Here is a 26537-nt window from a genome sequence, read left to right as displayed (position 1 = left end):
AGCATTTTCAACACACAGCTTAAATTCCCATGCTCTCCTCCATGGCCCTGCTTGGTAGTTTCTTTCCTTCCAGTCTCCTTTCTTCTTGTTCCTATTTCTCACCTCCTGGCTTCTGTTTAATAAACTGCTCATCTTTTGAGGGCTCCATCTTTAGCAAGAGTGCTAGGGAGAGAACTGAAGCCTCTGATATGAGTACAAGTTGGGTAAATCACATAGTGGTTTAGAAATCTATTTTCTTCAGCAGCAGAGCTGTTAAGAGGAGTTGGCACCAGAGACAGAAGCATTGCCTAGCGTTGCTATTCTTCTCTCTCCCCTTCAAGCTTTTAGCAACAACTGCAATTTCCCACCTATTTCAACTAACTTCTCTTTTCCCCCTAAAGAAAGGAGAGTCATTAGCATTTTTTGCACTGTCAAATAGTGGTTTCCTTATAAAAATTCTTTACAGCTAAGAGGAAAGTGAAGAAATGATATTGTTAACATGAAAGCCTCACTTAATACTTTACATTTCAAATACTCTAACTGCTTTCTTTCCCCTCCCTCTCCTTTTTTTTCAATCTTCAGTATACAGCTTAAACATCATTAATAGTGCTGGTTGCTATGGTGTTGGGCAGGCGGAGGTCTCTCTCCATGAAACCTTGAACTACACTTCATGTTGTACAACAGCAGGATCATGCCAACACCTTTGACTTTGACCTCATTTTTCCCAGTAAAATAAAACTACCATGCCTTCATCCCCCTTTATTCTTGGGATAGGGTTTCTTTTCCTGAAATAAGAAAAGGGGATGTAAGAGAGAGAAGGAGAAATAAATATAAAAAAAAGGAAAAAGAGAAAGATAAAAAAAAATCATAGACCCAGTGGAACCTTTCCAAAAACTTTTAACAGTTACATTAGAAAATCATGAAGGAGAATAAAAAAAGCCACTCTTCTGAAAAGCTTCACGTGAGATTGTTTCTCATTTTCCCAAGCAGCTAAACATTTTAATAAACTAGGAAAATGAGACTGTAAAACCACAACATCTGACAGCAAGCCCCAGGGGCAGGAACCATTCCTGAAACTAATTTTAACTCAGGTTTTAACATTGATCAGATTTCATGTGGTGAATGTCCCCTTAAGCTGTCTCTCTGTTCTTAGTGAAAACCTGGTTTCTTTTGTCGACTCTGAGAAGCTATTTTCTTTCCAGCGCATTGTCGTCACAGGCGTAACAAGATTTTTCTGTCATTCATCTCTACAGCCCAAGAGATGCCCTGCCCCAGACATCTTCTCATCTGTTCTCAGTTTCCTTATGAGATAAGACATTTTCCACAGAAGTGGCAATTAACTGCTCCAGCAACAAAACCCAGTCTTAAACCAGTCCCCATGCAGCCACTCAAGGATTCAACCAGTTTAACATCTGATTTTCAGCCATGCAAAACGCACCAGGCCATTTCAGACCAGCTGAGGACAGGATCCAAAGCAGGCTTCCAGCTTCTCTGCCTTGCTTTTCCCCAGGGAAGGGAGACTCTATCAGTTTCTTCTCCTTCTCGGGGCACATGAATCACATTTTGGTTTGATTGTCACCAGAACATCTACAGATAAGATCAGCTCAAAGACTCAATTAACACCACAGCTAAGAGTTTGAACAGGAAAATAAGAAGATATCCAGGTAATGTACATTTCTCTTGAAGACTCTCACTTCTCAGGGAAGCGTTTTTCATCTTATGGTCAAGTTCAAACCAAATCATTTGCCCTATGGGGAAGGAGTTCTTTATGCCACACCTGCCTTCCAGTAGTTGGGACCCTCTGTTGTTAGCCACACAGTTCCTAGGTTGTGTAACTGTGCAAGACAAGTGCTTTGCTTGGCTCAAGCAATGACTATTGGCATCAGCTAGCCCCTGTCCCTGCTTAGGATGTATTTCTAGTTATAGGGCATGTCGTGCAAGAGAAGAAGGCAGAGCTCTCTGCTGCTTCTCAAGCTGGTTTAAATGCTGGTAAGACTGACCAGGCTGGAACACAGCTCTACAGGCTCCCACATTCTGCTTCTCCAGAAATTAAAGTGCTCGTTCATTTCTAGATCTCCCTTTGCAGAGGTGGAAGGTCTTTCTGATGCCTTTCCTTTAAATCTTTTGTCTGCTGTGTAGGAGATGCTGGGGCTTAGGTGGGTGGGAGGAGGCGACAGGGTGGCCAGCTTTCAAAATGGTAGAGGTATGCTGATAGTCACCCTTGGCCCTTCCAGCCCACCAACAGCAGGCTTAGTCACATCAGCAGCATCAAAGCTGAGCAGCTCTTCAGAGAAAGGGCATTTGTCCTTTCATCTGGAGATTACAGGAATCTTTCACAGATCTCAGCAGTTTGTTTCAAAAGGCTTTTTAATGAGAAATACCTGTTTGTGGCGGCACCTGTCATTTAAACCAGTTTCTTTGCCTTCCAGCCTTCCCTGCAACGCTTTTCCCCAGCTGTTTATCCATGTGCCAAAATTGTGCCAAGGTTCACTCCCCTGCAAGCAGAATTGCCCACCTTTAATGCCAGGCTCTGTACCCCACAAATCTGCCAGAAAGCCTGTAACTTATTTGGGCCTGCTCCTTCCCCCTGTTGCACTCAGTAGGGACAGCAGGAAGGCAGAAAGCTGCTCTCAGCATCTGGAGGAAAGAAACACAGAGATAAAAAGCTCTTTGCCTTGCTGTTTCCATTCCTTCATGACTTAATTTTTTTGGCCAGGGCACAGAGAAGATTATAAAGCCATAACCTCTAATCCCCTCCTGAGCACTCCTTCTCCATTTCTTTCTTTCTCCTCTCTTTCAGCCAGTCCTAATCCTTTATGTCTCCTCTCTCACAGGTAGGAGTTGGAGTCTAATCTCAGACGACAGGTTAGTAATTAGAGCGAGAGATTATCCTGACCCCATATGAAGAAGGTAAAAAGAAAGCAATAATGCAAAACCATACATGATCAAGCCTTCAATGTTCAGTGCAGGAACCATCCTCCTGTCAGTCTGTCTCCTTCTGACTCCCCTACCCCACACCCACTCTTTTGTCCGGGCAGAGAGGGGGACTCTTTGTACTTCTTGCCCATCTCTGCTCTGCCAGGCAAATTCCATCCTTTTCCCACACAGAAATGGTCCCTTTTTCCATTCCAATGGACCTTGACCAGGCAGAGACTCAGCCAAAGGGCTGTGGCTGGGAAGGGTGGGCAGTGGGGAAAGCACAGGCAAATATGAAGGAAGAGGGTCTGCTCAGAGAGGCTGGAGCCATGACACATTCTCAGCCATCCTCAGACGGGCACTGATTACCCATACCCAGGGCCTTTCTAGTCCAGTGAGATAAATCCACAGAAAGTAACAGCAGCTGGTTGCCATCTCTACCCAGATGCTCAGCAATCATCACCCAGTCCTTGATCTGCTCAGGAAGATATACTGCTCCAATCTTTTGCATGTACCCCAGTACAGATAGGAAGCCCATCCATGTGTCCAGTCCATGTTATCCATCTTTGGGACAGATCTGGCCTCTTGTCCTGTGTCACCAGTATTCAACAAGGATGAAAAGAGCCATCACACAAGCTCCAAGACCACCACAGAAAAGGGGAAATTGGGAGTACCAAGCTTCTTCGGTGTCCCACCCCCTATGTGCACAAGAGGAATGGATGTCACCAAGACACTCTGCAGCTGAGGCTGAGGCATCACCAGCTAACAGCCTGCACACACCAGGAGGTGTCAGGGTAGAGATGGCAGTGGAGCGATCGAAACCTGCTGGGAAGAAAGCAAAGGTCAGGTGGCAGTTTTTACACCAGCACGCAGCTGGAAAATGGAAGACCTCTCTCATTTCCCATCCCACATCAGGCAGCCACCCTGCATTACAGAGCTCCAGGACTGGTTGTTCAACTCAAGATGTCTTTTCTAAGCAAATCTAAGCGGCTGAACCTCCCTCCAACACCTGAATCCTGCTCTGTCCAGGTAGCACAAGACCATGGCTTATCCTGATCACAAGCAGAGAGATGGGCTCTGCACCAGCCCCTGCTACATAGTTCTGTTGATGCTCTTTTCATCGCCTAGCTGCTTCCCACATCTGCTACCTCCAGCCAGGAGCTTCCTACCCATGCTCTGCAAATAACAACTTGAGGTTTGTTCACTCAAAGCAGAGAAGGTAAATCAAAGAACACTTTTGTTTGCAGTCAGCCTGGAGTGAACCTTTTTCTTTTTTCCCTCCAGTTTTCTCAGCAAAACACAAAATGAAAAAGCAGAATTTCCTCTCCTGAGCTTAAGAGAACATTTAGTTCCTGTCCCAGAGGTAAGAGGTTAACTTGTTCAGTCTCAAAATGTGAAAAAAAATGGCAACACTGGCTCTCATTGTCCAAATAAAACGTTCTGATACACCTTTTTTTCCCACTCTTCCAAAAAAGGTTTGCAAAGTTCGTAAGCATCCACCAACAGCTTTATGCTGGTGTGCCCCTCACCCAATAAGCCCTGTGACTGCAAGGTTTCTGTCCCTCACTCTAGACCTCCTGCACCCCATTTGGCTGCCTTCCCCTTCCATCCTGTTTTCTGAGCGCTCATACCACAGCAACACCCAGAGCACTCATGCCTCATACCTTGAGGGATCCTCTTGGGGTGAAAAGGGGCCACTGAGTTCAATAACATTGAGCTTGTTCTCAAAGACACCATAGCTGAGGGTGACCTGCAACAAGGGATGTTTAAAAAGGAACAGGAAGGATGAGGTGAGTTCAGAAGCAAGGAACTTGCTTTAGGTGACAGAAGCTTCCATTCTGGTTCCTTCCCTACTAGCTTGGCCCCTGCCTTCCCTTCCACATCTTGTTTGTCTTCCATCACAAGATGGTCCACCATGCTAGTCCTTTGCCTCTCCAAGCTTCCTACACCCTTTGTTCTCTCCCCACATAAGGCAGACTTGGTTCCACGTCAAAGACCTTTCCCCAGTCAACCACCATTCCTGTTTGTCCTTGTGTCAAGTTCCCCCAGGGATGCCTTCAATCCTCCCATCACTCCTTGTACATGTGCTCGCCAACACTGACTCCAGGGGCACTGTGACTGGCATCTGTGCTGCAGGCAACATCTGTTCCTTATTTCAAAGAAGCATTTGTCAGGAAAGCCTTCCCAAAAGAGCAGATGATTGATCCAATCCACATCAGTCCCACCAATGCAGCAATGTGCCTGTAAGCTCCCCTCCACTTTTCCTTCCTCATGCCCCCTCTCTTGCTCCATTTCCCCTCCTTACCTGCTGAGAGAGCCGAGAGAGGGGGATGAGCTGCAGGTTCTCCAGGTGGGAGTGGAAGAGCGCACTGGGCAGCAGCTGCCCGCCGACTTTGCACTCAATGATGTAACCCACGGTGCAGTCATCCGGCAGGCGGATGAGTTCAGAAGTGCTCAGGAAGTTCCTACCACTGGAAGAGAGTAAGGCTGCGTGGGTTAGGAAGAGGGTTGTGGAGGATATAGGCATCCATTTGGGTGGAAGATAAATGAAGGTCTTAACTGAAAAACAGTTAATCTTGGAACTAGGCAAGAAATCCCTGAATTCCATATGTAAAAATCTGGGAATGTGTTTGCTCTTTGACCACCCCCATCCATGCTGTCCCACCAACTGTCAGGTGCTATCCCTGCTATGTATCCAGCTCCTCTCTGAGCTGATGCAGAGAGCTGGCAGACAGTGCCAAATCACTTTTCCTCCTGTTAGGTGACTGGCACCGGGTCCGTGCGAGTCAGACAAGCCAGCACAATAGAAACAGTGGGATCACAAGGCAAGGACCAGGAGGAAGAAGAAACAGGACAGTCTCTTGTGGCTTCAATAAGCTATCCATGGCTCCACTGTAATGTAACGCCACACACTTGGGTATCCTTTGATGACAGGCTAAACACTATTTTAAGGCTTCTGTAACTAGAAGCAGCCACACAGCATGAAGCACTATCTACTACAACACCCCTCAGCTAGTTCACATGTCTTTTAAGCATTTTAACACAGTAGTGGCAGACTTTATATCAGGTTAGGTGTTATCTATCCAGGCCACTTCCATTTTCCTCTAGATCACAGATCATTCCTCTGTCTGAGTCTACCATAAAACACATAATATGGTCTTAACCCAAACCAGCCACCTGGTGTCAATCAGCTCAGTTTTTCTGGGTATGCACAGATCTGGTTAAGGCTAGCACAGCCATTGTCTATCAGTGTATGTACATGTAGCCTGTGATACAATCCTAGAAAACATCATCTTCTTGAAGGATGAGTTAACACAAGACCCCAGGACCTATATCTGCTCTCCATGTACTAAACTGAAGAAATGACAGTGGCCACTGTAAGAAGCTGGAGAGAGTTGGAGTTAGGGAATGGAAAATAAGCTCAGGAGGGAGGTACAGGAGGTTGGAAAGAGGCAGATTGAGGGGAGAGCATAAGCAGAGAAGGAAAGCACTTAGGAAAAGAGTCAGAGGAAGCTGAAAAGGATGGTAAGGAGCGTGGGGGAAATAACCAAAAGCAGAAAGGAGTTGGGGAGGAGGCAGTATGTCATCCCACGACCACGTTTGCTGAAATGCTGCTCTTGCATCTTTTTAATCAGGTGGCAGACCCACCCACTACATCCTTCCTCCAGTCCCACATGCTTGCAGATGTATAGCACGTAGCACTGCATCCTTGCAAACGTCCTTGCAAACACCTCATACAAAAACCCAGACCTGACGCTGCCAGGAATAGATATGTGTTCATGTTCCTCATCCCCAAAGGTTCATATATCCATGGCTCACCTGGCCCATGGCACCATCTTGCTTGCCAGCTTGTGGCTGATGCAGAACCCAGCCCCTCCTGTGGCAAACCAGAAGCGCACAGATTTCTGGAGAGAAACATCAGAGAAAATCAATGGCAGAAGCTCAGACAATACCATACTCCCTGAGATGGGAATGCTGGAAATCCAGCTTTGATGCCAGGATAAGCACAGCCCTATTGTCACCCCAGAATCCTCACTGCTGCACAGAAGAAGGACTTGCCATCAGTGCAGCATGGATTTTGACCGCCTTGTATTTGGAGTGGCCAAGTTCCTGCTGGCAACAGCAGGTGGGCTGCCCAAGGCAGGCTTATCTCCTGGCAGGCAGGTAGCCAAAGGTGCAGCAGCAACATGGATGTGGGACCTTCACACATCAGATTGAATCAACACCTACAGCCATGTTCAGGCAAGACCAGCAAGTTTTCAGCTGTTGCCTGTTGCTCTTTGGACCTGTCTCTCATTGCGATACATCTACAGCCAGTAAGTCAGAGCAATAAATACAATCCATTGGCCCCACCACCACAGGCTGTACCGTCTGGTTGTTTGGCAGTGTTTCTGAGGCCCGGATGGGTCGGTTCAGGCTGGGTTTTCCCAGGTAAATGTCCCACGATGCAGAGTAGGAGGACAAGAGCTTCAGGAGGGCATGAGGGTTCAAGTAGTTGTCATCATCCAAATGGCAAAACCAGCTGGGGGGAGATGGGAACGAAGATACAAAAGATTTGCGGTAAGGAAGGTGTCTCTTGCTTTCAGGGGTCCCCTCATCACAACCCTGCCTCACCTCCTGCCACTGGCCAGGAAGGCATCAAATTCTGCAGCCATCTTGCAGGAGAGGGCTGGGTGGCTGTGCTCAGCAGAGCAGTTGGTGAAGATCGCATGATCACCTGCCAGGAGAGAGGAGGCTGTAGCCTGGGTCTTGTCTGCTTCACGCAGTCATGGGGAGGACTCTGGGCCAGAGGGAAGCGGTTGATTCACAGCCAGACTCCTCAAAGCACCCCTTAGACAGGCATTCAAGCCTTCAGTGATGGGGGCTCCGTCTTTCCCCCTACCAGGAGATGACACCTGGAGAAAGCCAAACATCTTTGCCAAAGCTAGGACACCTGTCAACTGCACTTCCATCCTGCCCGCTGCCAGCCAGGGTGCAGAGGCTGAAGGGGCCCTCTTGGGCTGCTTGCGCCACGTGGCTTCCTCCCATAGATACTTTAAAGCAGATGACACTCTGCTTGTAAGTAACAGTCTGCCTTGGGGTAAGTGAACTAGAAAATATCATCACTCGGGTGCTTTGTGGATGCCAGAACCCCTCCTGAAGCCATGACAGTTCAGAGGCTGAAGGCAGGGAGGGAAAGGTGGTTTTATAGGACAGATCGTTACCCATTCTCCTTCTCAGGGCTTCATCCTCTTCGTCGGTGAAGACATAAGTCTGGGGAAATGAGGAAAGGAGGTTACTCTCCGGGCTGAGGCTGGTGCTGCTCCTGGCCACCCACTCTGTCCTCCCTGCAACTGGACTCGCTTACTGTGGTCACTTCACTACCTCCCGTGCTGCCACGGCCCCCTCCCAGATGCCAGATGAGCAGAGGGCCGGCCGCACTCCCAGTCCCACATGCACCAGCTTCAGCGCTTGCGTGGCTTTATTTATCCTCCCCAACACCTTGGGAACAGGAGAGAGAGATCCATGACACAGACTGAGGGGTTGAAGGAGATCTGGCTTAAGTGTCAGTGGTAGAAAAATGAAAGCACCATGGTTGAAAGCTTGGGTTAAAAGGAGAACATCTGTTTGTGTGTTAAGTGTGCACAGCCCCCTGCAGCTTCCCGCCTCCTCCTTCTTCTCCTCCACCCCCAGGCCTCTTTAATCCCCCTCACTGCCATTATGTGGCATATCTCCCCCTTTCCAGGGCCAGACGGGGATCAGGGTTGGTGGAGAAAAGCTTTCCTCAGGCAGAAAATGAGCTTTCATGAAATAAAAAAGGAGTCACGAGCCATAAACAGTCTCTCCACCAGCTGCCTACAGGCTGGTTAAACGAAGCACCTGGGAAGGGACAAAGGGGATAAGGCAGGCAGACAACAGCTCCAGAAGCTGTCACTGCTCCCAAAGGGTCTGACAAGGAGATGAGAGTCTCTACTTCTCTCCACACCCACCCAGCATCCGAGAGACATGCCCCCATCAGGAGAACATGGCAAGAGAAATGTTCTGCACATGAAAGCCGGGCAATGAAGAACCCTCGGAGAACACCTGGCTCAAGCAGAGACAGCATGATGGTTTCATGATCTCAAAATGTATGTGGACTTGGCAAATTAGCCTCCAACAGCCGAGCTGCAGCAACGCACCTGTTCCTACCCCATCTCACCGGTAAGGTCTCTAGGTTAAGAACACTTTCAAGGTGATCACGGGACAAGAAGCAGTTAGCTAACTCTCAGGTAAAGGAGTCACTCTGGGTCAGGGGACTGTATCACAACCTTCAGGCAAGGCAGGAATTATCAGTGCCATGGGATTTCCCTGGGCAGCATGTCAGAGCCAGAAATTTCCACTATGACAAATATTTTGTCTTAAGAAAAAAAATTCTGAAAGCACTGAAACTTTCTCACATTTTCAAAAAAAAAACCAAAACCCAGAGACACTGGTGCTGGAAATGACTTGCTTACAGATATAAAACTGACTAGAAATCATGTGTCTAATAAATCATATCTAATGATGCTTATATCTAATTTAAAATAGGAATCTGCATCTTTTCACAGATTTTCTACTTGTGAAAATATTCTAAAGTTCTCACTTTCCTCTTGATGCAAGGTGGGAAATGTTTTTTTACAGACACCCAACATGTTTCTGTGGGAACCCAGGAATGAAGGAATATTGTCACCATGGGGAACACCAGATTGTCCAAAATAAATGGAAAAAGAGGGCTATGAGTTTGACGAATAAGCAAATCTGATTTTTCTGTCTCTTCCAAACTCTGATCTCCATGGCATACCTGGCTACAAGCACTCCAGGCATGTTAAAGTATGTACCCTGGTTCTGTCTTGAAGGAGAAGTGTGGTTTTTGAAAGGAGGGGAGGTGCTAGAATTAGTTTACGTTACCAAACTAAATGCCATTTCAGGCCAGAAACTTAGACTTATCTCCATCAATATTACTGTGGCCAAGAATATAAGCCACTCCAAGATGCTGTCAGCCTAAATAGTCATCAAAACCAACACTTCTGTTTAGATGAAACCTTTTCTGAGGAAAAGCCCTTTTGCTGAAATGACTTCCACACCAAGCTCCACTGGAAAGCTTGCTGTGGATCAATTACCAAGAGGTTCCCTATCTCCCGCCTGCTGCATAACTTCTCTCCAGCTGCATATCTTCTCTTCTGCTTCAACAGTGCAGTTCCAGGGAAAATGTCTCTCTCCCTTATTGCCTACCCTGACAAAGTCCAACATAAAGGACTGTTAATTTTGCTCCCGTACAGTCTGTTCTGGCCATGAAAAACACAGCTGTTCCTGCCTCCTGTTACAGTCACCTAAGCCTGACCTGCGAGGTCTGGGTTGCTCCCTCTAGGAGGACAACATGCAGGTAATCAGCTCTGAAACCAGGCTTGGCATCAGCAGCACAGCCAGCTGCTAAAATTTATGTGCTGGCCACCTGTAGAGAAGGACCCACTGAATCAAACTCCAGCCATGAGTGAGGGTGAGTGAGACAGCAAGACAGTGGGTCAGCCCTAGGAGGAGAAAGACTACACATCAGGGCTTCTGAGACCTGGATCTCTCTGAGACTAGCTCTTAAAGCCTACGCCTCTCCATAAAGACTCAATAATGGCCTAATAATGTTACAGTGCCTTATCCCTGGCCCAATAACAACTAAATATCCTAAAAAAAAAAGCTAAAAGCTCTCCTTTTTTTGCTAAGCAAGTTTTCTATACTGCAAATTTTTCAAACCTAACCCTTTCCCCCTCCTCCAAAAAACCCTCCAGCAGCAGTATATTTTACTTTTTAAAAAAGGGTTTTTGATTTTCATGTACTTCTCTCTACCTCCCTTCCCACCCCCACTCCCCTGCCCTCAAGGGGCAGTAAAAAAAAAGCAGAAGAAAAACATGGAAAATTGGGGAGCGGGAAGGAAAACACTGAGCTTGCAACAAAATTAGATAACAATGAAAAAACACTGTTTAAAAATGACTGACGCTCTTGCTCTACCCTTCCTTCCTATTCTTCTACTCAGTCTGTGAAGCTTTCTGTTGGCATCAGCATGGAAACCAGCACCTCTTGCCAGGTCTGGACGTTGTTTGCCTGCCAAACAGAGGGTTAGATGAATATGGGGCACTACCACCTAATTCCTGGAATGGCTACGTGCGTATTTGTCAAAGCATGAGGAGGAAAAAGTGAGCTGGTCTCCAAAAACCCACTGCAAAAGCCCCAGGCACAATATCTTAACGCCAGCGCGGTCAAGCATGTGGGTTTACTTTCTCCAAAAAGCTGCTGGGCTGAGGTTGAGCAGAGAGGAGAAGTGCATCAGGAGGAGGAAGCAGGGCATCTCAGATTCTGAGAGGGACACGCAAACAGGAGAGGAAGCGCGCTCAAAATAGGACACGGCTTCCTGTAACGACCGCAGAAGACCAGACAGTTGCAGCACCATGAAGTGGAAAACCAACCTTGCTTCAAGCACTCTCCTACCCAATACCTCTGTCCCCACCCCCCTTCCTCACTGAGGAATGAATTTGTCTTCTAGGTACCCATCATACATAGGCAGAGGTAAAAAAAAATACTCCTTAGGGGCAGCCGCAGGGTTTCTTCTTTCTTGAGAAGCAGCTCTGTGAGGGAGAGAAGTACCCAGGCTCTCAGGAGAGCTTCTGCCCACCAGTAAGCACAGCACCATCAACATCAGTTCCTCTAACTGGAAGGAAACTCTCCAAACTCCACTTTACCAAAGGAAAAAAATACCAGAACTGAGAACCCCAGTTAAAAAAAATATTTAAAAAAATCAAATATGCACTTACATCACTTCAGAATCATACATGTGAGGGGATCTGCGCAAGAGGGGCATGGTTTAGTTGAGGGGCATGGTTTAGTGGTTGATAGGAATGGTTGGACTCGATGATCCAGTGGGTCCTTTCCAACCTGGTGATTCTATGATTCTATGATTCTAAGAAAACAGGGCATGGATTGTGCTGGTGTGCTGGGGAGTGAACAGGGCTGCCAGCACTCCAGGAGGTCTTCAAGGTCCTCCTGCCTCATTCTCCTGCCTGCTGCACATCGTCCAGGACAAGCATTTCCAGGCACAGTGTGGGCATCCTGATGAGGGGCCAAGGGAAGCCACTCATCTCGAAACCCAGCAAACTCATGGCACTAGGAGGTAGAAAATCACCGTTTCATACAGAGCCACGATGGTCTGTGCTCTCAGACTGGCATGGCTTGGGCAGTTTGAGGCCCTGGTGTTAGTGGATAAGAACAAGGAAATTAAATGCCCTCCACCTCAAGCTGAAGAGTCAGGCTTAGGTCAGAGGCAGGTGATGCCTGCTAAGAGCACACGTCCTCCCAGCCTTCATGGGAAGAACCCACACAAACTCTTCCTCCTCTCTGTCTGACTTTCCCATGAACTGGTGAAACACTGTGCTGGGTAGTATCTCCCTTTCAACGTGAATATAAGTTGGAATTAAGGAAAATAAGTCTAAGTACTGTGTGGGACTGCAGTGCCCATCCTCCCCTTCCTTTGGCCTTTATCCCTCCCCACCAACACCTTGTACTTGCCCATTTACCAAGTAACCTCTTTCTAGTGCAAATCAACATGCTCACCTGCTCTCTGGCCTGGGATATCCACGTGTCCAGGAGCAGCTCCATCCTGCTCTGGTGAAATCTCTTGGTTGTCTTCACAGCTATGAAAATGTCCCCAAGAGTCAGGCTCTCCTTGGTTCTGCATCCCTCCGGAGGATGGACTTGCAGGTCTTTCTGCCCCCTGTCCGTGCCTCCTGTGGCATCTTCTGGACTCACCGTGCGGCGTTGCCCTGGCTTCTCTGACATCCCCTTGCTGAGATCCGGATACTGAGCTGTTTCCAGGGTCCCACGGTGCCGCACAGAGAAGAGAGCCACACTGACAAGGAAGACTGCAGCTCCAGAGAGACCACGGATGAGCCGATGCCCCATGGCTCCCAAACCGTTCCCACTGCAGTCACTATCCTATCAAACAAGGGCAATCTCTGCCCATATTTTCATGTGAAGCTGCGCGCTCTTCTCGACGCCTTCTCTTGCTGAAGGGGCAAGACTAGCTGAGACCAATGTCTGAATAGGATTTGGCCAAGGAATAGGGGTGATGAAGACCAGAAAGCCAAAGAGACAGCAGCCCCAGAAGTTATCAGTGAAGCTGAGGGAACTTTCACAGACCAAGCGTGCTCAATGACCCAGCAAGACACGGACACATGATGCAAAAATACTCCGAAGTGGCAGGCAGGTGAGTGGCACAGCCTGCCAAGAGGAAAGTGAGCATCGCCACTCCTAACGAAGAGGCCGAGGGTCCCAGGCTGGGGATCGAGGGGACAGCAAAGGAGATCAGAGCCATCAGCGAGGAGTCTGGACCGAAGCCATCAGTTTCCCAGAAAACACCAGCCCGCACATCCAAGCCAGGGGCTGCAGGGCAGAGGCGAGCAGAGGGCGCAGAGCTGCGGGGAAGGGGCAGCGGGTGCCGGGCTGCAGGGAAGGGGCTGGGAGTCCAGCCTGCAGCAGATCTGCCTCTCCACCTGCTCCCTCTGTGCAGGCTGCTCTTGGTCCCTTGTCAGCCCCGGTCCCGCCTCCGGGCACGGGGCGGAGCGCCAGCCCCGGGGGAGGAAGAGGATGGAGAAGGGGGAGCCCTGGCTTTGAGAGGGAGTTTTGCCTCACCGGGGAATACCCGGTCCGGGGCGTCTCTGAGGTGACAAACAACTGATCTGGGAGGACAAACCTGTTGCTTGACTGTTTTTTCCCACTCCTCTGTGGCAGTCCAGCCCGACCAGTGCTGCCCTGTGCTCTTGCAGGGGGGAATCATCGAGTCATAGAATCATAGAATCATAGAATCACCAGGTTGGAAAAGACCCACCGGATCATTGAGTCCAACCATTCCTATCAAATACTAAACCATGCCCCTCAGTGCCTTGTCCAGGAGAGGAAGGTGGCACGGATGTGGACACAGTGAAGTTAATGTGCAGGGTCTTGTATTGTTCCTGAGGAGAACAATGTTTCCCCAGGAATTCCTCCTGTTCCAGGCTTTTCCTGTGAGCACTGCTCTGAAATGCTGCCCCTGCCCTTTAACTCACCCTGCCTCCCTAAAGCAGGACTGTGTGTCCCCTGCTGCCGCCCTCCACCATGCCCCAGAGTCTCCCATATCAAAGAATCATAGAATCATAGAATAGTTTGGGTTGGAAGGGATCTTGAAGATCATCCAGTTCCAACCCCCCTGACATGGGCAGGGACACCTCCCACCAGACCAGGCTGCCCAAGGCCCCATCCAACCTGGCCTTGAACACCCCCAGGTATGGGGCAGCCACAGCTTCCCTGGGCAACCTGTGCCAGGGCCTCACCACTCTCATAGTGAAGAAATTCTACCTTATATTTAGCCTAAATCTGCCCCTCTCCAGTTTATACCCATTGCCCCTAGTCCTATCACTACAAGGCTTTGCGAACAGTCTCTCCCCCAGCTTTCTTATAGGCTCCTTTCAGGTACTGGAAAGTTGCTATAAGGTATCTTCGGAGCCTTCTCTTCTCCGGGCTGAACAAGCCAAACTCTCTCAGCCTGTCCTCATATGGTAGATGCTCCAGCCCCAGACCGTGACCCCAGTCTTCTCATTCTTGAAGGTCTCTTTCTGCCTCCAACCACACACACACATCTCGTGACCCCACCAGGGATGGCCAAGGACAGTCTGCTGCGCAGGTGGCTGCAGAGCCGGTGACACACACAGGAACTGGTACGTCAGCACTAGAGAATGCGAGGAAGGGCCTGCCACCTCCCCTTTAGTGTCCATGTCTGTCCATGTCCATCACCTCATTGACCTCATTGCTCTCTACAACTACCTGAAAGGAAGCTGTGGAGAGGAGGGAGCTGGCCTCTTCTCCCAAGTGACAGGGGACAGGACAAGAGGGAACGGCCTCAAGCTCCGCCAGGGGTGGTTTAGGGTGGACATTAGGAAAAAAAATTTCTCGGAAAGGGTCATTGGGCACTGGCAGAGGCTGCCCAGGGAGGTGGTTGAGTCACCTTCCCTGGAGGTGTTTAATAGACAGGTAGATGAGGTGCTGAGGGGCATGATTTAGTGATTGATGGGAATGGTTGGACTCGATGATCCGGTGGGTCTTTTCCAACCTGGTGATTCTATGATTCACCGATGGGTTTACAGCCCGCTGTGGTCCTTGGCTCCTGCAGCAAGGCTGAGCTCAGCAACTTGTCCCACGTGTGTCATGTTGTCCAAGATGATGCTTCCTTTTCTCCTTCCCTGGCAAGGAAGGGGGTGTCATTTTTCTCAGTGAAGAATCCCCGAGAGTCCCACAGTCACAGCAGCAAACCAACATCTCCAGGTCCTTCCCCACCACCACCCCTGCTGTCAGGTATGGCTGTACCCCTCCCCTGTGCCTCATTCACTTCAGCCCTTTGGCTGCCAACAAGGCCACAAGGGCAGACTGGGGCCATGACACAGAACATGCTGAGCGTAGCTGAGCAAATCCTGCATGGAGAAGGCTTTCCCCAGGGACAGGGGTATCAGAGACCCTTAAAAGGTGTGAGAGCCCCTTGCAAGACAAAGACCACCACAGGCAGGAAATTTTGGGGTCAGCACCACAGGTTGCTGCATGCTGTTGCTGGGTCAGTTGGATATGAGGTGGACGACCATGAAGGTTCCCTTCACGCTACCTCTAGGCCACTTTACAGATCAGCTGAGGGGTACAGAGAGGCAGACAGCCCAGGAAGGGGATGATACCCACATCCCCACCCCAGCTTCCCTGTGCAGCAGGATAGTACTGCTCTACATAAGCTACTGAAATCAGAGCGCCTCCTCAGGGAGCCGCAAGCTGTGGGCATCCAATCTCAGCATACCAAAAAAAATAAAAATAAAAAGAAATAAGATGGGGACCCAGGGGAAATGGCGGGGCTGAGAGGACGGACGTGGCTTCATGTGGCAAAGCACACACCCCATGCACAGGCCAGATCATGGGACCTCAGAAAAGGAGGTTAGGGATGAGGGTCTCTCTGTTCCACCCTCCCACCACATAGACACTTTGCAGGTACACAGGGAAAACCTCCGTGCAGGGCTAAAACTGTGAACTCAGACACGTATTTTGACCCCAGCCCTGTCCCTGGCTACAACTTTTTTAAGGAAGAAAGCACTGCATCTGCTTCTCGTCCCTCCTCCCATGTATTTCTCCAAGTCTCCAAGACTCCTAGCCTTCCCCTGAAGCAAGAACATCTCCAAAGCATCTCCCATATCCTTTTGGAGGGTCTTTGCAGGTTTTATTTTTAGATCCCTTTGGGTAGTGATGCTTTCTTACACCGATTTGGGGCAGGGGGAAGTCTTTCACCTCCAGGACTTATATTACTGAAGGGACGTGAAGCTGGTACCACTGATCTGCTGCCTTTGTGCTAAATACTGGCATCGCTCCCATGGCTAGCCACTGCTCCTAAACCAGAAATTCACCTCTCCGAGCGCTTCAGCCACTCACCAGCAGCCTCAGGGAGCTGTAAAGGTAGCTTCCAATGCTCCCAGGCATCCTGCAGCCCTTCACAGCCCTGACTAGGGGTACACAGGCAGAGGATCCTTAGTGATGTCCCCAGAACAGGTACAAGTATGATTCAAAGCTACCTTGTACAGAGCATCGTGCCAGGCAGCGGAACAGGTCAGACCCAACCATGTACAAACCAGAACATGCCTGATGCTAGAGGTGAGCACAGCCTGTTTCTTGCACCGAGACAGCTCTTTCTGCTGGGGTGCCAGGGTTCGGGAGGGGGCATTTGGTGCCCAATCCTGCCCTGGTGTGTGCTGGCTGACCCATCATCGGGGGGTGCACAGGACAGAGACCTCCGTGCTGCTGCAGCTCTGCTGGGGCAGGGGAACAGCATGGAAAGGAATGGTGACTTCCTGGGGCGACACACACACCGCCTTGCAGATCCCTTCCCCAGAGGAAGAAATCTTGCTCTTAGTGACTTGTTACGGGTACTTGCACAAGGCTGTTAGAGCTCGTAATAGGTGCCCAGGTCTGCTAATTGCATTCTGCCCTTACCTAACCCGTGACTCATTCCTCCAAGCAGGCAGCCACCCCCACAGAGGTACAAAGAAGGTGGGCTAGGGTGCACAGAGCAGCAGAGGGGGTCATTTATGTTTGCCTTGGAGCCCTCTGCCCCACTTCTCACCCGTGTCCAGAGCGAGTAGAAGCTGGATTTTCAAAGCCTCAGGGGAAACGAGATGGATAAAGAGAGTGCCTGGAAGCAGCCCAGGAGCAGGGGAGACAGTGCCGCCTGCTGCTCAGAGAACTGGGTACTGCCAGCCTGCTTCCCAGCTTAACCTTTCTCTGCCTCCCAGTCCTTCCTGCTGACAACACCAATGGCCTAGGGAGGTACTGGGGGATACTTCTGCTGGGACCACAGCCCCACTACCCAAAATAGAGGGAGTGACTTGCTTTTGACCACTCTGAGCCTAGACTATAAGGATAGGGACGGTTCCCAGTGCCAGCAAGGTCACGAGGAACTGTCAAGCCCTGAACAGAGTGCCTCACAGAAAGTATTTTCCCTTGGTACCCAAGCACTACTTTTTTCCCTGAAACGATGTGGGCTCTAATCTCCAAATCCATGCCAGGGTGGATGAGAACTTGCTTTGGGACTTCTCATCAGCTCAACAAGAGTTCCACTTTGTTTGCCTGCAAGGCAAGCACCCTCCCAGGGGTCCTGGCTGTGCCGGGATGCTCTGACTGCATCCCCTGGAGTGGATGTCATTTGGGAGCTTTCATCTGAAGCCATGTGGTACAACAGTTCCCCCTTTCCTGGGAGGAGAGCTGCATTGCTCCAGGGCAGAGCTGGGACTTTGTTCTACATTTTAGTGACTGCAGGTTAAAATCTTTTAGTTTTCTTTCCTCCCCCCTTCACTCTCGTCCTCATAAAAGACACAGGCAACTGGTTTAGAGCCTGAAATAACACCTCACAGGGGACCCGTGAAGTTAGGCAAGTTAATCTTTGCTCAGAGCTTCAAAAGTATATGGCACTAGCAGTGCCCTAATCATAGGGGTGAGGACACAGAGAAGACTTGACTCTGGTGGCAGTTGCCCATCTTCTCCAATTGACCCTGGGACCAGTGGGCTTAGCCCTTGCCTGTCTTCATGCCCCACGGAGCCTCTCAAAGCTACAGATTCCATTTTCTTCTTGCATGCCCCAAGAAGGACCATCTACCCTACAACCACCACCTCTTCATGGCATGAGCATCCTGGCAACTCTGTCTCACAGCAGGGCTGATAACAGCGATTAGTTAAGGAGTCAGGACCATGCTAGGGTGGGAGAGCATGGCTGCCACTATGCTAACTCTCCATCTTCTATTTGCCAGTCTGAAGCTACATGTAGCCCCCTGTCAGGATAACAGACCCCACTGGAGGGGCAAGAAGATCCCCACTCTGCTGGCAGTGTCACTGGGCTCAGTCTCACTGTTGTCCCCCAGGAGGACAAGGTAGCTGGGTCGTCGCTTTGCAATAAACAGGGCACAGAAGGACACAAAGCTCTAGGGATCTCAGACAGACACATCAAGTGAGCTTTTCTCCAGCTTTCCCAGAGCAAACCAGCCAGTGTCAGCACTAGGGAGATCCAAGGGACTGAAAATTAGGTGCAAGTAGAACTGGGAGGGAGCTAGGTCTGTGGCATGTTCAACCTGTCCTCTCCCCACACCTCTTCCTGCCCTGCAACAGCACGAGCAGTGCTCCCTCCTTCCCACAGAGGGCTGGGCAGTTGGGCCTCAGCTAGAAGGGGGCAAAAATACCCTGTCGTGCATCACCCAGAACTTCCCAGCAACACACAAGACCTTAGCCTGCCACAGATTCCCATTATGGATGGTATTTAATTCTCCTTTATATGCGGTTTGCCAATAAAACGCTCCATTAATAATTTACAAGCAATAAAGAGTACAGCTCCTATAAAACAAGGTTGGTTGCAAGCTTAGTGTCACTCCAGCCATGCTCCCTGCACCACGGGGCCGGAGGTGAGGTAGACAGGGGAAGAGGGGACCTGGAGCACACAGTGCTGCAGGGCAGAGGCGATGGGAGAAGGGCTTCAAATGTGTGTGAGAAATGTTCCTACACAGCCTGATTCCACAAAGTTTCTACACATTCCAGATCTGGCAATCTGACCATGTACCAAAGTCAAGGGCAGCCCAAGGTGATGAGGAATAGCCCATGATTTCCACCAGTAGAAGACATCTCTAGTAAAATACAGAAAGCTCATAGTGGGGAGTCAGCACGTGTTACTCCCCAGCTCTTGGTGGGCTCAAGGGGACCAGAAAGGCTACCCCTGGGGGCTTTTGCTGCTGGCATACCCTTGAGAAGGAAGGACACGCTACCTGGAGGAGCTCTGGGAGGCAGGAACCTCCAAGAACAACTCTTGGGGACAGTAGCTGGCAGTGCCTGCACCGCTACCCTCAGCTCAGTCGTCACCCTCCTCAATCCACAGCGGGCGGGTTTGCTCCTGGAAGATGCATCCCCGGACCACTTTGGGCAGCTCCTCAGCATGGTTCCAGGCATGGGGCTCCACACGGGCCCAGGAGCAAGGCAGGGCGTGGAGAGCCTGCTCTGCGCTGCGGCAAACCTTCAGCACCTCTGAGTCCCGCTGACCTGCCTTCCCCAGCAAGCTCCTGGGAAAAACAGAGATGAGAATTACCCTTGGCACAGAGAGATGGGGTAGCAAAACCACCCAGGAACTCTCTAGCATGCACATAGAGCCAATTTTCCTGCCCTTTTGTCCCCACAGCAGCCAATCCCACCACACATGCAAAGAGTATTCCCACTCTAATCCTTGCTTCTCTCTCTGAACAGAGACAAGGGCTCCTCTCTTGTCCTACGATACTCTCCATCCATGCCACTGTCTTTTCTTACCTGAGTCCTCTAACATTCTTCTCTGTGACCTCAACATGGATAACAATGGGGTATATTTCACTTTTAATTAGACCCCTCACACTCTGAACTCCCAGCTCAAGCAGGCAGTGTTTATTCTGGAAGGGAAATTGAATAGATTTACTGATTTAAATGGAGAAAAAATAACCCCAGCCCCTGACAGTTAGATTAAATCAAACCCCATACTGTGAAATATCATTGCTTTTCCAATAGTAATTCCATTAAATGTGGGATTTATGGACAGGGCCAAGAGGGAAGGGGAGAATTAAAGAGAAGGGTCATCTACTCCATCACTGCCAGCCCAACCCAAGAGCCCATGATATCTCTCTTTCAGCCACAACCCATTGTCACATCCCATTTGTCATCATTGTCATCCACAGCTCCCCCTTTTCTCTGTGTGTCTTGAGCAGAGCTGTTGTACTTTGGCAAAGATGAGGAATATGAGAGCAAGGAGGTCACTTCTGCATAAAGCATTTCCCATTGCCTCCCCCATGGATCCCTAGTTGCCTTTTCTTTCACCTGAGCTCAACAGAAACTCAGGGAAAAGCCCTATCTACTGCACCACAACCCCACAACCTGTAACACCCTCCAAATTACACAACTTCCAGTAAATAACTCCTCTACCATGACACTGCCCTCCCTCTTCCCCTGGCTCAGCTGTCTTCTCTTCTCCAATCTGAACAGGGTGTCTCACCCTAGCCCTTTCTCTCCACACCAAACAGCTCAGCACCTTCTCCATTGCCTCACGGATCATGCGGATTTGCTTGCTCTCCCTCCAGTCCTGGGGGACACTTCTAGACACAAGGTGCTCCTGACCATGGGTTGTGCTGGGATCCCCTTCTGCCAGCTTTTCTGTGAGCCAAGAGGAGATACAAAAAAGGTAGATGTCAGCCCCTTCTCCCTCTTGCACGTACTTTCTACCTTAGATCCCACACGTTTGCTGCCACACTGATGCTCGTCGAGTTCACTGTTTGTGGATTCTGGAGAGTGAGCCTAATTATACAACATTACATGGTGGCATGGATCTCCTGCAGCTTTCTGCGTACAGAACAAGCAAGATATCACAGCTGAAGACACCTTGCAGGGCAACAGTAGCACTTGAGTTGTGGTACTGCAGCAGCCTCAGCCAGCTCATATCCATTATCCCCCTCTCCCCACTGCCACGCTGTTCCACCCGCTCTGGAACAGAGTGTGGCAGAAAAATAATCACTTTATTTGGCTAAGTAGGTTTTCTTCAGGCTTTGTGAGCTGGGGTTGTTTAGCCTGGAGAAGAGGAGGCTGAGGGGAGACCTCATTGCTCTCTACAACTACCTGAAAGGAGGTTGTAGCGAGGAGGGAACTGGCCTCTTCTCCCAAGTGACAGGGGGCAGGACAAGGGGGAATGGCCTCAAGCTCCACCAGGGGAGGTTCAGGCTGGACATTAGGAAAAAATTTTTTCATGAAAAGGGTCATTGGGCACTGGCAGAGGCTGCCCAGGGAGGTGGTTGAGTCACCTTCCCTGGAGGTGTTTAAAGGACGGGTGGACAAGGTGCTGAGGGACATGGTTTAGTGATTGATAGGAATGGTTGGACTCAATGATCCGGTGGGTCTTTTCCAACCTGGTTATTCTATGATTCTATGCATGGGTTAATAGACGGCTCCAATGAGCAGCAGGGCTGGGAAAGCAAGGGGGGCACATGACTTGGTGCAGAAGAGTAGGAAGAAGATTGGAATAAGCTGAACCTCCTTTTGCAGGTGGCAGCCTGAGCCACCTCCCCCTGCTCAGAGGTAGAATGACAGCACCTGGCAACAGAGCCACTGCCAAGCAGAAAAGCAGCGGAGAGGCAATGCTGAGGGAGAGAACTGGGGGCAAAGCAGGCAGGACAGCTAGGTCTGCTGTGGCTGATGCAATCCCTGTCAGATGCCCCTTGTAACTCTCACCAGAAGATGAGGCAACGCACACACAGAGACCTTACTTAGGAGTCACGAGCTTTACAGCTTGGTGAGGCTGAAGCAGGTGCCAGGCTTTACCTGCTGACCATACAGCCCTAGGCAGTTGACCACACTGCCACTGAAACACCAGCAGGGAACCTAACAAGGCTTTTAGGAGCTGCACACCCCTAAAAGAGCAATAAAGTAATGTAATCAGGAGAAGGCATGTTTGGAATTGGGTCCAGAGCATATTCCAGCTCTCCCAAGCCTCGGGCTAGCTGAGCATCCTCTGCTACCTCTGTCTGGTGGCACAGGTAGATTGAGCTGGATCCTGCTCTATCTTCCCAGATAGAGCTGGATCCTGAAAAAGCCATCTGTTTCCTTTGGGGGGTGGCTTATACTAGCTTTGCACTGGCTGGAGAGTTCTCCAAGGGAAAACGTAGGCAGTGAAGAAAAGAGAAATGGCTTAGGGCTCTCTGATAATCTCCCTTCCCTCGCCACAAACAAAACTGACAGGGGAGAACAGTTTTTGCCCTTGGTGTAGGGTCCCCAGCCACAGTAATGGCTTTGACACTTGTCCCCATGCAATGTGAGGAGGACCCTGCAGAGGGCTCAGTAGGGCAGGATATATGGAGAAGTCACTCAGATAAGGAGTCCAGCAACTAAAATTTGCGAAGCCATCCTTTTTCAGCAAACCAGAGATTTTTCACTACCTCCATTATTACCACCATCCCCCAAAAATATACCAACTCATTTTTCAGTCCTGCAGTTGGCAAAGGGAGAACTGTAAACAAGGGGAAGGAAAAAGATGGAGAAGGAAGGAGGAAAGAAGAAGTTCTCTGTAAACGTTCACTATGGAAGAAAAGCCTTTTCCTCAGCAACTTCTCCAGCAGTATGTCAGTGTAACACTGCGGGTGGAAGGGAAAGGATGACAGCACTAAAGCTGGATCTTCTTATTCCCCAGGTGGAAGAGCTGGTATGAAATCAGCCTGCAGATCCTGCCTCAGCCAGGAGCTTCATCTCTGGGAAGAACCACCCAGAGCGGCAAGGCAATACCACCACCACCACCGCCACCCACTCAAGGAAAGAGAGAGGATCGCATGCCCCAGGAGACCATAATGGAGGGCTGGTTTCCCTGTGGGCCAAAGGTGTAGGCTACAGTTAAAAATAGTACAGAAAGTCTTGCAGATGCTCATCCCAAAAAAGTGACCTGTCAACAGGTATTGGCTGCAAAGACTGAGAGACCCTCCCACTTACCTGCTGAAGAGACATCTCATGTTCTCTCCAACAGTCCCATAAGACCATATCTAAGAGCACCTCTTCCCTGAATTGGACTGACCAACGGCTCTGCAGAAGTGACCTCCTTGAGCAACATCTTAGCTTCCCACCATATGGCTAAGAAATGGCAGGAGGTCAAAGGGAAAAGCAGCCTTGGGAAAGAGACGACTTGAGTGCTTTACCTCACTCAGCCAAAGGCTCCTAGAATAGCCTTGGACATGTCAACCACCCATTGCTGCCTACCTGCTGGACACACATGGAAGTCCAGACGAGAAGTGGGCAAGTCTAGCAGGTTCCTAACAAGCCGTGGCACGATGCAGTTTGGTGACAGCACCACAGGACGAGGTGTCTTGACCACTACAGGGCGCACCAGGCTGTAAGGCTTCAGGCTCATGTCCGGCTCTGTAAGACAGAAATGAAGAAGGCAAAGCCAAAGGTGAGAACTTGGGAGACAAGACTGTCACAGACCATCCTGTTCTTCCTGTACCATTCCCTCAGCCTGACTCATGGAGGCACTTACCAACCATACTATGTCCCAGGAGACACCTTAACCTGGTTACAACACTCATCCATAGGCAGATACCAAGGCTGCAGCCCTCCTTGCCCGTTTCCGGAGAGTCCCCTGAGTTTATTCTCAACAAACAGTTAGATGACCCCAAGAACCACAGAAACAATAGAAAGCCCTGTAAAGCCTAGGAAAAGGAGCACGGGCTTCCCAAAATCCCATTAGCGAGGTTATAAGAGGGATCCTGCACAAACTGACTGAAGTATTTAGGGCCCACAGGGGACAACTGTGTCTACAAGGGTGATGGGGCAAGTGCAGGGGTAACAACTCACCTGAGCAAGGGTCCAGCCAGAGCTGCTGAGGGGGCTTTTCTGGGCTCCTCTGTGGTTTGGATTTCACCAGGCGCAGTTGGTCCAAGGCCCGTTTCTTTAGCTGAGTAGAAAGTGAGGGCAATAAGGCTGAGAGCACAGACCATTTCACACATGCATACACCAAGCTGGCTGCGGAACACCTGCTGGCAAAGGGGATGGAGCACATATACAAAAAGCACAGGACCAGGTCTGCCACCCACCAGATTCAGTCTGGGAAGTGTAGAGGGGACAGGAAAGCAGCCAAAGAGCAGTAGCACTGCCTGGACTAGAAGCCCCTGCTCTGCTTGCTAACCCAGCTGCCACCTCTATACAAGCTGGTTTGCAAACAGAATAGGGCAGATTGCATGCTGAGGTGGTGGGGTTGCCGTAAGCACACACACATAGTTCCCACTGCTGGCATCTTTGGCTTACATTATTTCTGTGGCCCCTCTGCTGCCCAGGCATTTGGCCCTTCTCCTGAATCTTCAAAAGCTGGTGAGCCCTGAAACGACAGATATGTTGTTCTTAAGCAACTAGAGCCCTCAGGGGCCGTAAGCAGCTGTGCCCCTCTTTGCTAAACCCCACAGACTCAGGGGCACCCAAACACTATTGCTTTGGTCCCCCCTACAAAGCTTGGACAGCCCACACTATCAAGAGGCCAGCCCACATCCCTCAGGAGTCCTAGGGGATGCTCACAACAGTGCAATGGGGGCAGGCAGCCCAGGTACCCCCTGCCTTCCTCCTCACCCCAGTTACCTGCTATAGTTGGGGACTGTCCCCTTGTCCAGGTCCCGCATGGTCAGGGGATCAACACGGGAACAGTACCACTCCAGACGCCCTTTGTGCATGGTGTCTGTGATGTGGAGGATCTCCCGACTCTTGACGCACAGCGCATAAGGGTCTGACAGCTCCAGGAGGGACAGGTTAGTGCGTACATAAAATGAGTCTCCAGAAAACTTCTTCCCTTCTTCTAGGGCTTCCCGCAGAGGCTGGTATCCTGAAGCAGAAAATATAGGTCATCAGTTGGGACGCAGGAGACTACCATCACCAACAAGATAGGCAAGTCCCCAGCACAGCTGTGATGCTACAGATAGGGATGGGGGGTGCAGAGGAGGCAAACAGACAGAAGGTCTGTACCTCCATCCTGTAACTCAGAGGATGCACATGTCACACCGGACAAAGAAAGCTACTGGAGCTACAGCCAGCCCCTGTGTCACACGTGTTGGCCTAGGACCAAAGAGGAGAGGAGAGAGAATAACTGACATTTACCTCTAGGGCTGGGTGGAGGGTCTGGAAAGAGAGACAGAGAGCTCATACTCAAAGGAGATGCAGCTGCAAGAGCCTTACCTTCCAGGTCCATCTGAAAGACAAGACTGGAGGGCTCATCCCAATGCAGCAGGCTCAGGTAGGCAACCTCCCGTGTGCAGTTCTCCAGGGAAAGAACCTCTTCCTTCAGCGACGGCACCCTCAGCTAGCAAGGACTCGATGCCATTAGACCTAGTGGCTGGAAGAGCAGGCTCCCCTCCCCAGCAGCCTCACCAGTCAGGGTTATACAAGAGATCTGACAGAGCAAGGCAGGCCTGGGGAAAGCTCTGCCTGAGGACAAGGCATCCTCAGTCTGCTTTCTGGTTCCCTCCCCTGCCTTTGAAATACCCACTGCCAGCCACCACCCCATCTGGATGTCAGGCTGCTGGGAAAGCAAATGTGTGTGCATGAATGCAAGTGGGAGTGGGGACAGAAGAGCTGGTTTACTTTCAGTTACAGGTGAGATATTAATTCAAGTAGTGTAGCTGTATTTTAAGTGGTGTCATTCTTGCCAAAGCAAATGCCCTTCCCTCCCTCCAGGAGCTTTCTTCAGAGCTATTATTCTCTGTAGCTCAGGGTGGGTCACAGAATCCTGAGAAATTTCACTCCAGAACTGATCACTTTGCAATAGGCATGTGCAGGATGCAAGATGCAAACTGCTCTGAAATACTGCAAGGCGACAGACAACTCCAGGGACATACAGTCACATTGCCATCTCAGCCTGTGTGACGCCTTTTTGTTGCTCCCCTCCCACAGCTGAAGAAAGTGTTTCAGAAGGTCTCAGCATTTTTACAGGCACAGGTACACTTGAATGCCACGAGACCTAGATGGGTGTTTGTGCAGCATAAAGCTCTTGGCAGGGAGCAGTTCTGGGAAACAAGAGAAATGGAGGTGGAAGCTCTTGAAGCTGGGTAGAGGTCAGCTTGCACAGGAGATCATTCCACATTACTTGCATCATCCCAGGTGCTTTGCAAACCCACAAAGTGAGCCCATTCCCAGACTCACCTCAATGAGCCGGCACCCTTCCCTGAGTCCTGCATCTTCAACCCGTGAGCCAGGCTTGACCCACTGGACGTAAATTCCTGTTCTGTTCCCTCCAAGGATGGAGATGTCTTCTCCAAGTCTCTTTTCCTGGGGTGAGAGGTTGCTGGGGTGACCCATGCTACTGAGCTGTACCACCAGTGACCTGGTGAGGAGAAATGCTGAGTCCAACAACTGAAGTTTGCTGCCTTTTCTAAGAACTGATGCCCCATGCTTTGGATCCAGCTACAGGGTATTTATTGTACAGAGCACTGTGATCCAGAGCTCAAGATTCACTGCCATCACCGGGCAGGGGACACAGAGCTTATGAACCCCCATGACCCATTCCACTCTACAAGCCCCAACACCTAATAGGGCTC

The 26537-nt window shown here is 50.1% G+C and overlaps 2 protein-coding genes across 6 annotated transcripts in view; both read right to left on the bottom strand.

Moving 5' to 3' along the window:
- Nucleotides 1-859: 859 nt before the first annotated feature.
- MFNG (MFNG O-fucosylpeptide 3-beta-N-acetylglucosaminyltransferase) lies at nucleotides 860-13429 on the bottom strand. The gene is made up of 8 exons (XM_069856328.1): nucleotides 12490-13429; nucleotides 8100-8148; nucleotides 7510-7612; nucleotides 7264-7417; nucleotides 6715-6800; nucleotides 5201-5366; nucleotides 4560-4645; nucleotides 860-3717 (listed from the first exon to the last, which is right to left on the bottom strand). Exons 1-8 carry the CDS (start codon nucleotides 12835-12837, stop codon nucleotides 3651-3653), a joined length of 1059 nt encoding a protein of 352 aa, XP_069712429.1. The 5' UTR covers nucleotides 12838-13429; the 3' UTR covers nucleotides 860-3650.
- Nucleotides 13430-14898: 1469 nt separating this feature from the next.
- Nucleotides 14899-26537, bottom strand: part of CARD10 (caspase recruitment domain family member 10) — a 29985-nt gene continuing 18346 nt past the window's right edge. For 3 of the 5 annotated variants that reach the window (XM_069856431.1, XM_069856408.1, XM_069856423.1), the window contains exons 13-21: nucleotides 26143-26323; nucleotides 25180-25303; nucleotides 24589-24829; nucleotides 24265-24334; nucleotides 23815-23914; nucleotides 23221-23379; nucleotides 20519-20640; nucleotides 19771-19886; nucleotides 19238-19529 (exon numbers count right to left, since the gene is read on the bottom strand). In XM_069856431.1, the coding sequence (XP_069712532.1) occupies nucleotides 19322-19529; nucleotides 19771-19886; nucleotides 20519-20640; nucleotides 23221-23379; nucleotides 23815-23914; nucleotides 24265-24334; nucleotides 24589-24829; nucleotides 25180-25303; nucleotides 26143-26323 (1321 nt within the window). In that variant the 3' untranslated portion in view covers nucleotides 19238-19321. Of the gene's footprint in view, nucleotides 15150-19237; nucleotides 19530-19769; nucleotides 19887-20518; nucleotides 20641-23220; nucleotides 23380-23814; nucleotides 23915-24264; nucleotides 24335-24588; nucleotides 24830-25179; nucleotides 25304-26142; nucleotides 26324-26537 lie in introns of those variants that run through there. The other 2 variants (XR_011337384.1, XM_069856442.1) reach the window with 2 other exon arrangements.

Source organism: Phaenicophaeus curvirostris, chromosome 1 (assembly GCF_032191515.1).
Source record: "Phaenicophaeus curvirostris isolate KB17595 chromosome 1, BPBGC_Pcur_1.0, whole genome shotgun sequence".
NCBI lineage: Eukaryota > Metazoa > Chordata > Aves > Cuculiformes > Cuculidae > Phaenicophaeus > Phaenicophaeus curvirostris.
This window is presented reverse-complemented; position numbering and strand designations above follow the sequence as displayed.